This window comes from Lissotriton vulgaris, chromosome 2_1, assembly GCF_964263255.1.
Source record: "Lissotriton vulgaris chromosome 2_1, aLisVul1.2, whole genome shotgun sequence".
NCBI lineage: Eukaryota > Metazoa > Chordata > Amphibia > Caudata > Salamandridae > Lissotriton > Lissotriton vulgaris.
Genome location: NC_141687.1, coordinates 771,134,904 through 771,148,592, shown reverse-complemented (window position 1 = coordinate 771,148,592; position 13,689 = coordinate 771,134,904). Strand labels below are relative to the sequence as shown.

General features: G+C 44.8%; 1 protein-coding gene across 1 annotated transcript in view; it reads right to left on the bottom strand.

The window, feature by feature from the left end:
- Positions 1 to 13,689, bottom strand: part of GAD1 (glutamate decarboxylase 1) — a 205,502-nt gene that overhangs the window by 121,238 nt on the left and 70,575 nt on the right. The window contains exon 6 of the mRNA XM_086956108.1: positions 3,379 to 3,469. Within this exon, the coding sequence (XP_086812234.1) occupies positions 3,379 to 3,469 (91 nt within the window). The remainder of the gene's footprint in view (positions 1 to 3,378; positions 3,470 to 13,689) is intronic.

Here is a 13,689-nt window from a genome sequence, read left to right as displayed (position 1 = left end):
AATTTGTTGTATGTGAATTACAGGTGGTGTTTTACCATGATATCATTATGCTGGGCCACAGTTGCCAACTACAAGAGCTAGATGGTGGGGGAACAAGATGGTGGAGATAGTTTCTTGGAAAATTATTTTTTTACAGACCAATATAGAACTAGGTGTAACATGGTATATTGGGTGGATGTTTTAATGATCATGATTTTGTCCAGTGACAAATGACTAAGCTTACTATGGGCACAATATTGGGTCTATTGGCAAGATATATACATCTATTTATTGCCCATGTTTCTACAACAACTCTGTATAAGTTCTAACAGCAGTGGCTATGATATTATATATTTGCACATATGTATATGTGGTCATTATGGCTTTTACACTTTATAATTATTTATTGAAAATCAATATACATTAGGACATGAATTTAACTGTCATGCAGAATGTATGCTATGCCTTTTAAACATATATGTATATCTATGACAGTTTTCACCAGTCTGTCTGTATTTTTTTACTTTTTGATCTTAACCATGAATTAGTCTGTTGTCAGGTACCATCATCTTTGCTCAGTCACATGGTGATTATAAAAGGTAAAGTTTGATTATGCTGCGCATATGTGATCAAGGCGAAAGGTTTGGCTGTAACGCATTATGATTGAGAGAACATGATAAATTGCAGTTTGCACTGAAAAAAAACTTCGAAATTCACTGAAAAAACTAAAGGTTAAAGAATCGTTATAGGTAGGTGAATGTGTTAGTGACAACATTAACTTTGTATGCAACAGTTGTCAGAAAAGACACTATTTGCTACAAATTACCAAAATCTGAAGGTGCTAAAGATTATAGTACTCACACCCTTCATACTGTGGTGAACATTTTACAGATAGCCCATCTTCTGAATCAAAACAAGCACACACACATTAGTACCTGGGGTAAACAGTCTTCTAAGTTAAGTATAAAGTATCATGCTATCAAGATTCTTTCTAATAACTCAAGGCTACTTACAAAAGTTAGTATCTACTAGGTAGAATCTTTTTCCTGTAGGACCTTTTTTCTGCAGGACCCAAATGTGGTGTGGAGCATAATGAATACAAGTCAACTGTCACTTGCACACAGAGTTACTCTTGAATGCAAACATTTATACTGTGCTCAATACCTTTATACAGCTATGGTGCATTAGGAGCACTTACACCCATTAGCTGGACACAGGCTGTACAACATTACATATAAAAGTAATATGGTAGTTACCCGCAACTATGTAAACTGTAAAACAAACTACCACACTCATTGGATGATGTCATAAATGATGTCATAAATGATGTCATAGAACATGTCCTAGGTGATGCCATCATTTGAGAGGTCATAAGCAGTGCCTGGTGAGGGTGCAAGTTATAGCTACTAGCCAAAATTGGTGAATTTCTGTGTTTCTTTTAGTTCAAAACTTTAATGTTGTCACTGAAAAATTCACCAAACTAAAATGTTGCTCTAACCTTTGTTTTTTTCTGTGATTTTCTAAAGTTATAAGAACAGATACTTTTAATCACACCAAACTATAATGTTTCTTTAACCTTTGTATTTTCAGTGCATTTAAAGGCTTTTTTTAATGTAAAGTAATATTTTATTACCATATATGAATGCAACTCCCCATTGGGGGTTTGGCTGCAGGACCTGGTCTGCGGCTAGGTCCTTGCAGCCAACACCCCCCATACAGCCAACCCCATGCTGTGCATGGCCTTTGACTGTGAGCATCGGGGTTGCTCATAGGGCCCGGCCCAGGACTCGATATTGAGAAGGAGAGTGGGGCCGCACTGCCCACCTCCCCAAGCCGTTATCTGCCCCAGGGACTCCATCCCCTGGGGCCACCTATTTACATAAAGGGGAGTGGGCCATGTGGGGGATGGGATTCCTGGGCCGATTAGGTGGTCTTGTGCACCCACCCTCCCTCATAATAAAAAAAAAAACAATTTACCCGGGACCTCCTCCACCTGGGGGGGGGGGGGGGCTAAATAAAACAAGCGCAGAAGACAGCACTTTTTTTTATTTGCAGCAACATTTTTTCAAAAATGAATTTGTCCACAGTCCTTGGGAGTCAGGGTATTCCGACTCTGCCCCCTGCTGGCTTTTTTCTTCATTTTTCTTGGTACTCAGCTAGTTGAAGTGGTGGTTGCCAATCAGATCTCAACATGAGATGGATACATAGACCCTCCGCATCCCTAGATATACATAAATCTTTTTTTTTAATAACTCCAAAACAACTTAATTTACGCCAAATTACAAAACAAACACCTTTTCTGCACCAAGATCTAACTTTCTGCAAACTTTGGTGTCATTCTGTTGACCGGTTCGGACTATATTTGCGTTTTGGGATCCCCACCCTCTTTTCCTCTGCCCCCACTTGATAAATAATCCCAGGATGCTTGCTTTGGTCCAGTGAGGATCCAGCTTGGCAGTTTGGGCTGGACTGTTCCCATGAGGAGCAGGGTCAAGAATGATTTGCATACGGTTGGGTCCAAACTGGGGTGGAGCAGTGCGCAAAAGAGCAATGGATTTAACCCAGATCTCTTGACAGGGGGTCAATGTTTGATTTACTCAGCATTCTATCCGTTATTTGTTGTTGTAGCACTTTTTGCCTGAAGTGGGATGAGTATGCCCAGATGTGGGTCCTTTGCTTCCTGTGCCACTAGATTCAAGCTAGCCTGGCTAATAAGGGGTAATACCCCGAAACAGGTCTAGAAATCTTTCCCAGTTCCAGTGAGGACCCGGCTTTGCAGTTTGGGCTGGACTGTTCCCATGAGGAGCAGGGTCAAGACTGATTTGCATATGGCTGGGTCCAAAGTGGGATGGCATAGTGAGGAAAAGAATGATGGATTTAACCCAGATTCATCTCTGGGGATGAATGTTTGATTTACTCAGCATTCCGTCCATCACTTGTTGCCGTAGCACTCATGCTCTTGAGAGCAGCGCCGGGATTGGGTGGGAGCCTGTGCTGGGACACCATCAGGAGAAAAGAAGAGCACTGAGGGGGCCGGCAAAGTCGGAACAAGTATGTTTCCCCTGTCCTTCCTCCTCCCCCATTTGAGTTTTGCAGCTGCCGCTACTGAATGTTTGCCCCCCTAAAAATAATTTCTAAAAATGCCCCCGGATGTGTACTCCAACCAAGTTATTCCCCATTCTCACCTGTGGAACACGTAAAGGGGAGACAATGCTGCACCAGATAAAAACCTCCACTGCAGTAGACCATCTATTTTTTAGGACAACTGTATTCCCCCATGAAATATTTTCCCCTTTCTCCAGGATCACATGCGTATCACTTATGCATTTCAGTTTGTTTGAGGATGCAAGGAAAACTTAGCATTAATACTTAGGAAATATACATAGAGGTCCTACTTACATGTTTGTGTTGGCCGTGGAAGTCAACCATTCACCAGCCAGGCCTATAATGTCCAGTCCGCTTGAGAGCTGGTTAAAAAAGCGAGGGTGTCCTGAAAGATGAATGATGGCAATATGAGAAGGCACACGCTTCGCTCCTTTAGGTTCATGTCATTAATCACTCAAATGAATTCCTTTACAGCAGATAAGAACAGGTTTACCATAACATTGTGTTAATAAAACTGTCTAAGGTATATCTTTGCTGCATTGACAGAGCAGCTGAATGAAGACATGAATTCCGCTGGTTTAACCATCTTCTAATTACTGAGCATTCAATAAAGCATCAGTGATGTAATTTGCATGATTAATTTCAAGATCATACTTTTCTTAAATTGCTTTTCTACTGCAGGATGTGCCAACAGATGAATACACATTGTTAAACATTAGTTTTAACTCCAACAGTAACGTGAACAATTACTGTAATGGCTCCATGGCTCGGAGTACGTGCTCGGAAGAGAGACATAATTTTATGAAACGCTATAGAGCCTCTTTTGTGAGATTGTACCGATGGACAGCTAAAGATACTATGGGTAGGATTTACTAAAACACAACTCAGCACAGCCACCAAATGTGCTCTGCTGTGTTGTGTGGGTGGGTGGGGAGAGCAAGACAGTGTCATGTCTACAGATATATGACATTGTCCTGCTCTCTTTCTAGCGCTGGCACATGGGGAGACTGCCTAGAGCTACACACACACCTCTGCACCATAGTGCAAATTGTATTTGTGTGATGTCTAGTATTTAGGTTTTGTACAAAATACTATGCTTAGACACATTTAAAAATGTTTCCTAGTTTCGGTGTGTGTTGTACAGTGCAGCACAAATGCAAAGTCAGAAAGGTTTGGAGAAATAAAAACATTTCTCCTTTTTAACACCAGCCTCAACAAGGCTCTCTCTTTTGACAAAAAGCCCCCGCTACAAATGTCAGTAGATAGGGAAATGCGTTAAAAATCATAGGTGGTTGGATGGGAACGCCCATGTACCGTCCATGAGACACCCCTTTGATACAAAGCAACACAAAGCGTTGGGTAGCACACTTTTCATTACTTTCGAGAAGGGGTCTCTAACCTTCTCAGTAATAAGAGCTACTTATGTTCAATGAAAATCCTTCAGAGCTACTAATATTATCGGTGTTGTACACATTAGACAAGATTGCATTAGAGACCACCCTACGCAAGATTACCTGCTGTGATCATCTCAGTGCAGGATTGCCAGCAGTAATGTAAAAAAGGCTTTGTCGGTTTGGAATGCTTCAACAAGAGTAATACAGAACAGCCACACCTGCAATGCCCCAGGCACTAAGGTAATAATTCCAAGATAATAATATTTGAAATAAGTCTTCCAATGCTGCATGATTCCTCATTCAAATAACAGTTTTGCATATGTTTTGGAAATTATGGATTCTGAAAATACACATGTTTTTGTCTTGAATACAAATTTTTCGATTTTGGTATACATATATTAATTCAACCAAGCAAAATGTTTTAATTTAGTAGACTGGGCTGCACACAGGAGAGCTTCTCACAAGCCGCTGGAGAGCTAGCAGTAGCTCACGAGCTGCTCGATTAAGAAGCCTTCTTTAGAGCTTCTTTCCAGGGCAAACTAAAATTTTGCTCTAGAAAGAAAATCCCAAATAAATATTTTGAAGCAGTCTGGATTCATTTTTGTAATGCAAAATGTTGGTAAATCACACCTAGATCCATAACACCGATCTGTTTCCAGCACTTTCTTTTGCACTCTTCCCTACTTGCAGCTGAAAAGCATCTTTACAGCAAGAATTGTGCTCTGGCGCTAAACAGGTGCATAAAATCAGTGTTTTGTTTGATCAAAATAAGTACACGGGCGGCAAGTTTTCTCCAGGGGCGGTGTCATCGAATACCAAGGCTGCACAGTATTAATTGCCTCTTTCTTCCACCGCCTTACACTTCCTGTCCCGTTATCTCACTTTTACAGGTTCTTTTTCATCCTTGCTTTCTCCTTTCGCCATTGTGTTTCTGTCTTTCTCTTCCTTCGTTAGGGTGTCCAGGCATCCTAACTTGCCAGGACAGTCTCGGTTTTTCACCAGATTTAGTAAATTTGCTTTATGTCTGGGTTTTTATAGAAGGTAAACTGAAAACTGAGGCCTTTTTTATGTGTTCTGGAGCAGAGCTATTTAGTGACTGGCATAAGTAAACAATTTAATTAAAAGGTATGATACTGGGTTTGAGAATTGCATTTTATTTATTTTCTGTAGTGCCTCTTCTATATTTGCGTTGATGAGCGCAGTCATTCTGTGCTACTCGGTTGATATAAAATTGTAGTCCTTCTATTTTTGCTAAATGTCCCAATTTTTGTTTTTCAAAATATGGTCACCCTATCCATAATTCTCTCTTTTCTGTCTTACTTGCTCTTGCAGTGGGTCAAATTATGACAATGACAGTTGTCTCAAAAACAGGTCGCGATGCCGGCCACCTACAAACACCTGCATAAATTAAGCATGGACAATTGTGAAGAGGGGCATAAAGGGAATAGTGTGGGAAGTTGTGTGCCTATGTAGGGTGAATGGCCAAAAATGTGGGTATCTCATTAGCATCCCCATCAAATCATGAATTGCAGCCTTAAACAACGTGATTCAGTCTATTCAATTACTTGTGGCCCTCGATGTACGCTCAACAAAATGCACATGATTTTAAACACTTTTAAGGAAGGAATTTCCTTCATTGAATGTCCGTGCTTGATGTAGCACTGCCTTCAAATAAGCAGTGCTTAATTTGTAAAAAAAAAAAAAAAAACAGTGCCAGGGCTCTGACCAGGAGGCCACAGCAGCTTGCATCCCCCATCACCCCTGTAATCGCTGCCAAAACAACTAACCATCTCTCTCGCCTGCAAGTGCGACAGTTTAGATTATTCCAGGTCCCCAAAGCTAAAAAATGACTGAGGAGGCAGGTATTAGTAATTTATTTTTTATGTGTATTGTATTTATAAACAACCGTTGTTCTGCTCATCTCTAAATTAAATGAGCTGCACCACCATGTGACAGAGTGTCATAAGTGCGCTGCTGAGCACCGGTAATCAATTAAGTTCAGGGGCCGAGCACTGGAAACCACCGGCTCAAATTAAGCACTGCAAATAGCACGCATGCAGTAACGTGCTCAGCTGACCTGATGCCCTAAAGTACAGCACCCAGGCGCTTAGGATAGAAGTAACACAACATTGAGTCCAGTAGTGCAGTGTTCCAGTAGGACACTGAGTTGCATGGTGCTGTTGAGCAATGCTGCTTTGCAGTAGGACACAGGCTTAGTGCTGCTGCTTTACAGTAAGATATAGGGCTGGATGGTGGGGTTGAACAGAGTGGTGCAGTCTTACAATAGGACAATGAGCTGTAAGCTGTTGCTGAGGGGAGTGGTGCTGTATTATAGTAACACACTCAGCTGGATGGGCCTTATAGGATAAGGGGAGTGACTCTCCCATACAGTAGGATACTTAGCCGAAAGTGCTGCTGGTGGGAATGACTCTGCCCTACATACAGGTAATGAGCTGAATGGTGCTGTTCACTAGAGTGATGCTGCCTTACAATAGTACCATGAGCAGTAGGGTGCTGCTGAGGGGAATAGATTACAGTAGGATCCTGAAGTGAAAGGTACTAATGGACCATGTGATGCTGTCGTACAGTATCTGAGCTGAATGGTATGGCTTAAAGGCATGCTGCTGCCTTACAATGTTAGGCCTGGGCAACATTTTAATTACAGCTGTGAAATTTTCGAAATTACCAGTAAATGTACATTGAGCGATTTCCTGTAACTTTTTAAGCGAGCACACGCCTTATGTAAAAAAATATATAATAATCTTGTGCGAAATGAGCCCGAAGACTAGTCGACAGAGAAATGATCTTGGGTGGATATTTCATTTTGGCATTGACCACTGGATATTATGCGCCTTGCGATTCGGTCTTCTGTGGTCATCCTAATCAAACTGCAAAGGCGCTTTCTAGGAGAAGAGAACTGTATTTGTTATCCATTGTTGCAGAGGGTGCTGGTTGTGCTTTTGTGATGCTAAATTTGTCAAAAGAAAATAAGCTTGGAGGACCACAATTTTATTAAGAACCCAGTTAGGGGGTGACAAATGTTGGGTTTAGTAAATACCAAACTGTCGACCCTATGCATATTTCTACCACCACCTAATGCTTCCGTTTCTCTTTATTTCACTCATGCAGATTGCTTTTCATACCTTCGTACTCTCTTTGTCACTGTTTTTCTATGGGGGTTTTCGACCTAAGTAGAAATGGCATCTGGACATTGTTTTTGGAAATGCCCCCCTACATACATTTGGAATGTTTTTTGTTTATCCTAAATTTGTTGGTATCTCAATAATCATCTGAAGAGCCGAACAGAGCCTAGGGGCAGTGGGAGCCACTGCAGTCAGTGTAAATATGTAATCATAGGCGTGGCATGAGATTGTGATCTTCATAAGGCCAGTTTTTTAAACTAGTGGTAAGGTTTTGTACAAAATGGATGTTCAGAGGGTGGAGGACAGAGTCGCAACTAATCAACATATTTCGCAAACCTGCTTGTACTGATTGAGCCTCTATAATGTTCATGATGGCTTATCTGTGTCTGCATTGTGAATGTATGAATAACATTCTGTGATTATTTTAAAGGCAGTCTATTCATCTCCTGATTGGCTAGCTGAAATATGCATCTGATAGAGCCTTCTAGCCGCAGATTCCTTACCTTAGAATATTCCCCAGGTGTCAGACTGGATCCAGAAACTTTTGGTAAGCAGTAGCCCTGCTCGCCTGTAGGTGGCGTCATCGGGTCTGCATGATGTTAACGGCATTGCCCGCACCGAAAATGACATGCACTGTGCCTACATAGGCGCCAACCCAGCGCACTGACGTTAGTTTCTTTTGCAACTTTCCACGCCAGATTTGCAGAGTCACAAGGAACACTGATCACTGGTGTGATATGCTAGAGCTCTTAAAAGGGTAATTCCCTTACACTATAATCAGTTTGCAGAGCGGGTAAAGGAAGGGTCAGTAAGGAATCTGTGTCTAGATACAGTCTCTACCAGATAAGGCATTACTGAAGGTAAGTAACTTGTTTAGTTGAAAGAGACTTCTAGCCGCAGATTTGTTACCTTGGAATAGATACCTAAGCGATGCCTCCCCGGAGATGGGGCTATGATGTGGATTAGACTGAAAAGCACTCTAAGACTGAACGGGCAAAGTGACCATAACACCAGACCTGAATGTCCAGGCAGTAGTGTTTTGTAAACGTGTGCAAGGAGGCCCATGATCCTGCCTGACAGGTCTCCAGGACAGGAAGTCTGCAGGCTAATGCAGTGTTTACAGCTTTGGCAGAATGAGCGTGCAAACCCTCACCCTCATGGGTCACTTTTTGGCCAATGCATAGCATATTTTGATACAGAGGACTATCCATTGTGAGATGGTCCACTTCTGCACCATCCTTCATTTCTTTGCCCCGACATGCTACATGAAGAGTTGATCATCCACCTGGAACTCCCATAGTAGAATGACAATGCTCTTTTTGGGTTTAATTGGTGGAGTTTCTCCTCTTTAGAGAACTGAGGTAAAGTGTAAAAGGTAGGCAAAGTGATGGACTGGCCTACATGGAAAGGAGTTACTACCTTGGGTAAGAAGGATGCTTGAGTTTGCAGAAGTAGTTTGTCTGGTTAGAAGGTAAGATATGGAAGATTTGCAGACAGCGCCTATAATTCACTGATCCTTTCGGCAGATATAGCCACTAGGAAGTCCATTTGGATGGTGAGAAGCCAGAGTGGACAGTTGAGGTGTGATTCTTAGGGAGCACTTAACAGAAAAGTGAGAACCAGGTTGAGGTTACACTGGGGCATAATAAAAGGCTCTGGTGGGAACATATGCTGTTGACCTTACAGGGACCTATATACGATAAGGGATTTGAAAAGGGATGGCTGATCTGGCAGCCACAAAAATGCTGAAATGGCAGAAAGATAACCTTTCAACGTGCCCAAAGCAGGGCCCTTCTGGGCTAAAGCAAAACAAAAAGGGATGATGGACAGAGTGTTGAACAATGCAAGCACTCACCCCCAGTCAACTGATCTGGGTTTAATCCATCATCATTCTTTAGCTCACTCCACCACCCCAGTTCAAACATGGTCATATGCAAATCATTCTGACCCTGTGCCTCATGGGAACAGTGCAGCCTGAACTGCCAAGCCATGTTTTCCTTGGGCCGGAAACAAGCATCCTGGGACCGGTTTCTGGCTAATCAGCCGTCATCAGCCAGGCTAGCTTGAATCCAGTGGAAAAGTGAGCAAGGGACCCAGGTCTGGGCATACCATGCCAACTTAGGGCGAACAAAGCAAAACCAAAGGCTAAAGTAAGAATGAGCAAAATAACCTGGAAAAGGGGGGCAGATTGAGGGTCAACATGTAAAGCTATACACCATGCCACAAACTTGCTCCAAAGGAAGGCATATACCATTTTGGTAGAGAGGCGCCTGGCTGCAAAGATAACATTGCAGACTTCGGGCAGAAGGGTGAAAGCTGTCAACTGTCGCCGCTCAATCTCTACAAATGAAAGCAAAGCATTTACAGGTTTGGGTGCAGAACCCTGCCCTGCTAATGTGATAAAAGATCCTCCTGGAGAGGCAGCCTGATAGAAGGACGAATGCACATGCTCATAAACTCGGGATTCCAGTCTCTCCTGTGCCCAATCTGGAGCCAAAAGGGCTTGGATCTGGTCACTCCTGATCTTCTTGAGAACTCTGAGCAGGAGTGGTATTGGTAGGAAGGCATACAGGAGGCCGGAGCTCCACTCAAGACGAAAAGTGTCTCCGAGTGAGATCAGCCTTGGAAACTCCAGCATGCAAAACTGTTGACAATACACATTCTCGGCAGAGGTGAACAGGTCTAACTAAGGATCTCTGTACTCTTGGAAGCGACCTTTCGCCACTTCTGGATGAAGACGCCCTTTGTGATACTCTATAAATTGATGGTTGAGTTTGACTGCTCTGGTGTTCAGAGAGCCTGGCTGGTGTTGAACCACTAGGGATATACCCTGGTGTTCTCGCCATCTCTAGAGCGGCAAAACCTCTTGACAAAGTGTTCAAGACCCCACCCTACCCTGTTTCTTGCAAAACCACATGGCGATGGTGTTGTCTATGAACACCTGGACCAGCCTACCCCTGATTGAAGGGAGAAAGGCTTTCAATGCCAACTGAATCACCCACAGTTCCAACAGATTGAGGTGGAGCCCGGATTCCACTGGCGATCAGAGTCCTCTTATCGTCACCTTTTCCAGATTGCCACCCTAGCCCAGGAGTGACATATCTGTCACAACAGTCTGCTCTGGTTGGGGAAGGGAGAGGGGTCTGCCACGGACCCAATCACAGTTCATCAGCCACTGCTGCTGGTCTTTTGCAGTTCCCTTTGAGATCTGGACCATGTCAGAGAGGTTACCCTGATGCTGCGCCCAGTGGGACTTCAGGTCCCACTGTAGAACCGGCATATACCAGTTGGCATGTGTTGCAAGCAGGATGAAGGAGGCCATGAGTCACTACAATCTCAGGGCCAATCTCACAGAAATCCAGGATAGACGCTGAAACATTGTTATCATAGCTTGCCTATCCCAGACTTGCTCCTTGAGAGGATAGGCCCAAAACTGCAATGTTTACAGGACAGCTCTGATGAAAGGGAGAGTTTGGAAGGGAGTCAGGTGTGACTTTGGCACCTTGATCATGAACCCCAGCAAGTGCAGAAGGTTTACAGTAGTCTGGAGGTGGCAGATGACTGCCTGTGGCAAGCCCACCTTCAACAGCCAATCGTCGAGGGAAGGGGAAGACTGGATCCCCTGACCTTCAGAAGTGTGTTGCAGCCACCACCATCCCCTTGGTGAACACACTAGGGGCACTGGTAAGGCCGAAGGGAAGTACAGCAAACTGAAAGAGCTCTTGGCCTACCGTGAACTGGACATAACGTCTGTGAGCAGGCATAAAGGGGATTGGGAAATATATGTCCTGCAAGTCCAATGCTACAATCAAGTTTCCCAGGTCTAGGGCAGACAGAACTTTCAAGAGCGTGAGCATCTTGATTTTTTTTTCAGGAAGAGGCTGAGAAAGCACCAGAAAGTAGCAGGAATAGCAACCACAACCTACTTTAGATGCCGTCACCCTCTCTATGGCTCCCTTGGCCTAGAGAGCAAACACTTTCTGATGGAGTAGGGATACAGTGGTCCTCCATCAGCCTGTCGTAAGTGGGTGGCATGGGTGGAGGGGTGATCACGAAGGGGAGGGAGTAGCCTCTTTGGTGGAGCTGCAAAACCCAACTGTCGGATGTTATTGACCTCAAGTGGTGCAGGTGATGGTGTATCCTGGCCCCACTGGATGCCCTTGATGGTCTGAGGGCAAACTAATGGGGACTGGGGGCTGCAACTGCTGGGGGTGGTGGTGGACTGGCCTGACTTCTGGCTACCTGTCCTATGTGGTCTCTGGGAACCATGATCTCTGCCACAACGATGGTGAAATATGCTGGCTGTGGTTCCTGGGAGTGTAGAAATGCAGTAGGAAGCCCCTTCAGTAGCCATGCAAGGTGGGGAAGGAGGACTGGGGTTGGCTAGGGTCAATGGAAAGGCCCAAGGATGTGGCTGTAGCCCTGCTATCCTTAAAGCACTCCAGCGGTGAGTCAGCCTTCTCTCAAAACAGATGGGAGCCATCAAAGGGCATGTCCACGAACGAGGCCTGGACATCACCTGAAAAGCCAGTGGTTCTCAACCAGGTGTAGCGCCTAACAGCCACTGACAATGAAATCGCTCAGCCCAGCGAGTCTTTCATGCCCTGTCCACATCTTATGTTAAACATGGCTGCATCCCTCCCATCAGCAATTGCTTGAGAGAGTATGCCTCAGGCCTCCTCCGAAACCATGGGCAGCACTTGGGCAACTGAGTCCCAGATTGTATGGGACCATCGGCCCAAGAGGCACGCAGTGCTCACTGATCTCAGTGCCAGGCTAGCAGAAGAGAACATCCTCTTATCAAAGGTATCCAGCATTTACATTTCCTTTCGGATAGGGCATGCGCCAGGTTTAATTTTGGAATTGGAGGCCTGGTCCCCCAATCTTTCTGGGATGTGGTTCTGAGGGAAGAAATTTTGGTCCCCTGGGGCAGAGCAATGGGAGTGGGCTATTGTCCTATGCACAGGAACCCCTGTACAGGGCTTGGACCAGACCCCAAGTGGGATGTCAGTAAGAGCTTCATTAAATGGGAGTAATGGTTAGCTTGACTGCCACTGAGGATAGTGTAAGGTTCAGGTCATTAGCCACTCTCTGCATTGTCATTGCAAATGAGGCACCCTCCTCCGTAGCAATGGTAGGGGCAGAAACCATGCCAGTGTCTATTGAGGTGTCCAGCCCACCCGCATTAGGCAGATCTTCATACCAGGTGTCCCTGGATCTTCTAGTGAAATTCCTAAGGGTCCACAGACCCCTCACAATCATCACCCAGGCCTTTCATAGGAGAAATGCACTGGTTCCAATATAGGGAGTTTGCCCGCAGTCAGCGCTGGAGCCAGTATCAGATGACACCCTTCGGGCTCTGTATTTGAGTCGAGAATGACGACGGGAGTTGCACCACTGGAGGTGTTGTTACTGAAGAAGGTTGAAATCGCTCAACTGGCCCTGCTTGGATCTGTTACTGGATACTTGGGGCCCAAATGGCACCGAGGGCGTCCCCACCACCAGAAGACATGTAGTGGCCCCTCTCAGATCCCTGGGGCCCATGATCGCTCTAGAGGGGTTGGGCCATTCAAAGATGAGGCACTTGGCATCATAAAAATCTTTGAGTTGGGTGGAGGTCGCAATGGCTCCTGGAAACTCAAGCAGTGTGGAGACGGTCCAGGCTCAAGCTCCACCACGGATCGAGGCCTTGAGTGCTGATGGCCCTGCGACTTGTCTGAAGATTTACGTGGCAAAGTTAAAGAACTCCTCGACTACTTTTTCTTTTTGTGGAACTTCCCTGACGATTTGGAGTGGAACGAAGATCGCAGGGTACGCCTTCGCAAACGATCTTGGGACCTTCCGCTTGACCGAGATCTGGACTGTCGCAGAGTCGGTCGGTGTTGAGTAACAAGGAGCTTCAGGGAATGTTTCCTCAGTGCCTTAGGATGCTTGGTGCTGCAATCCTTGTATGCCTTAGAGAATTGTTTGTGCTCCAGACACCAAAGGCAAACCAAGAGTGGGTCGGTCACCGACAACTGACGATAACATCCACTGCATTGTTTAAAACGTAACTTTCTGGTGGACAT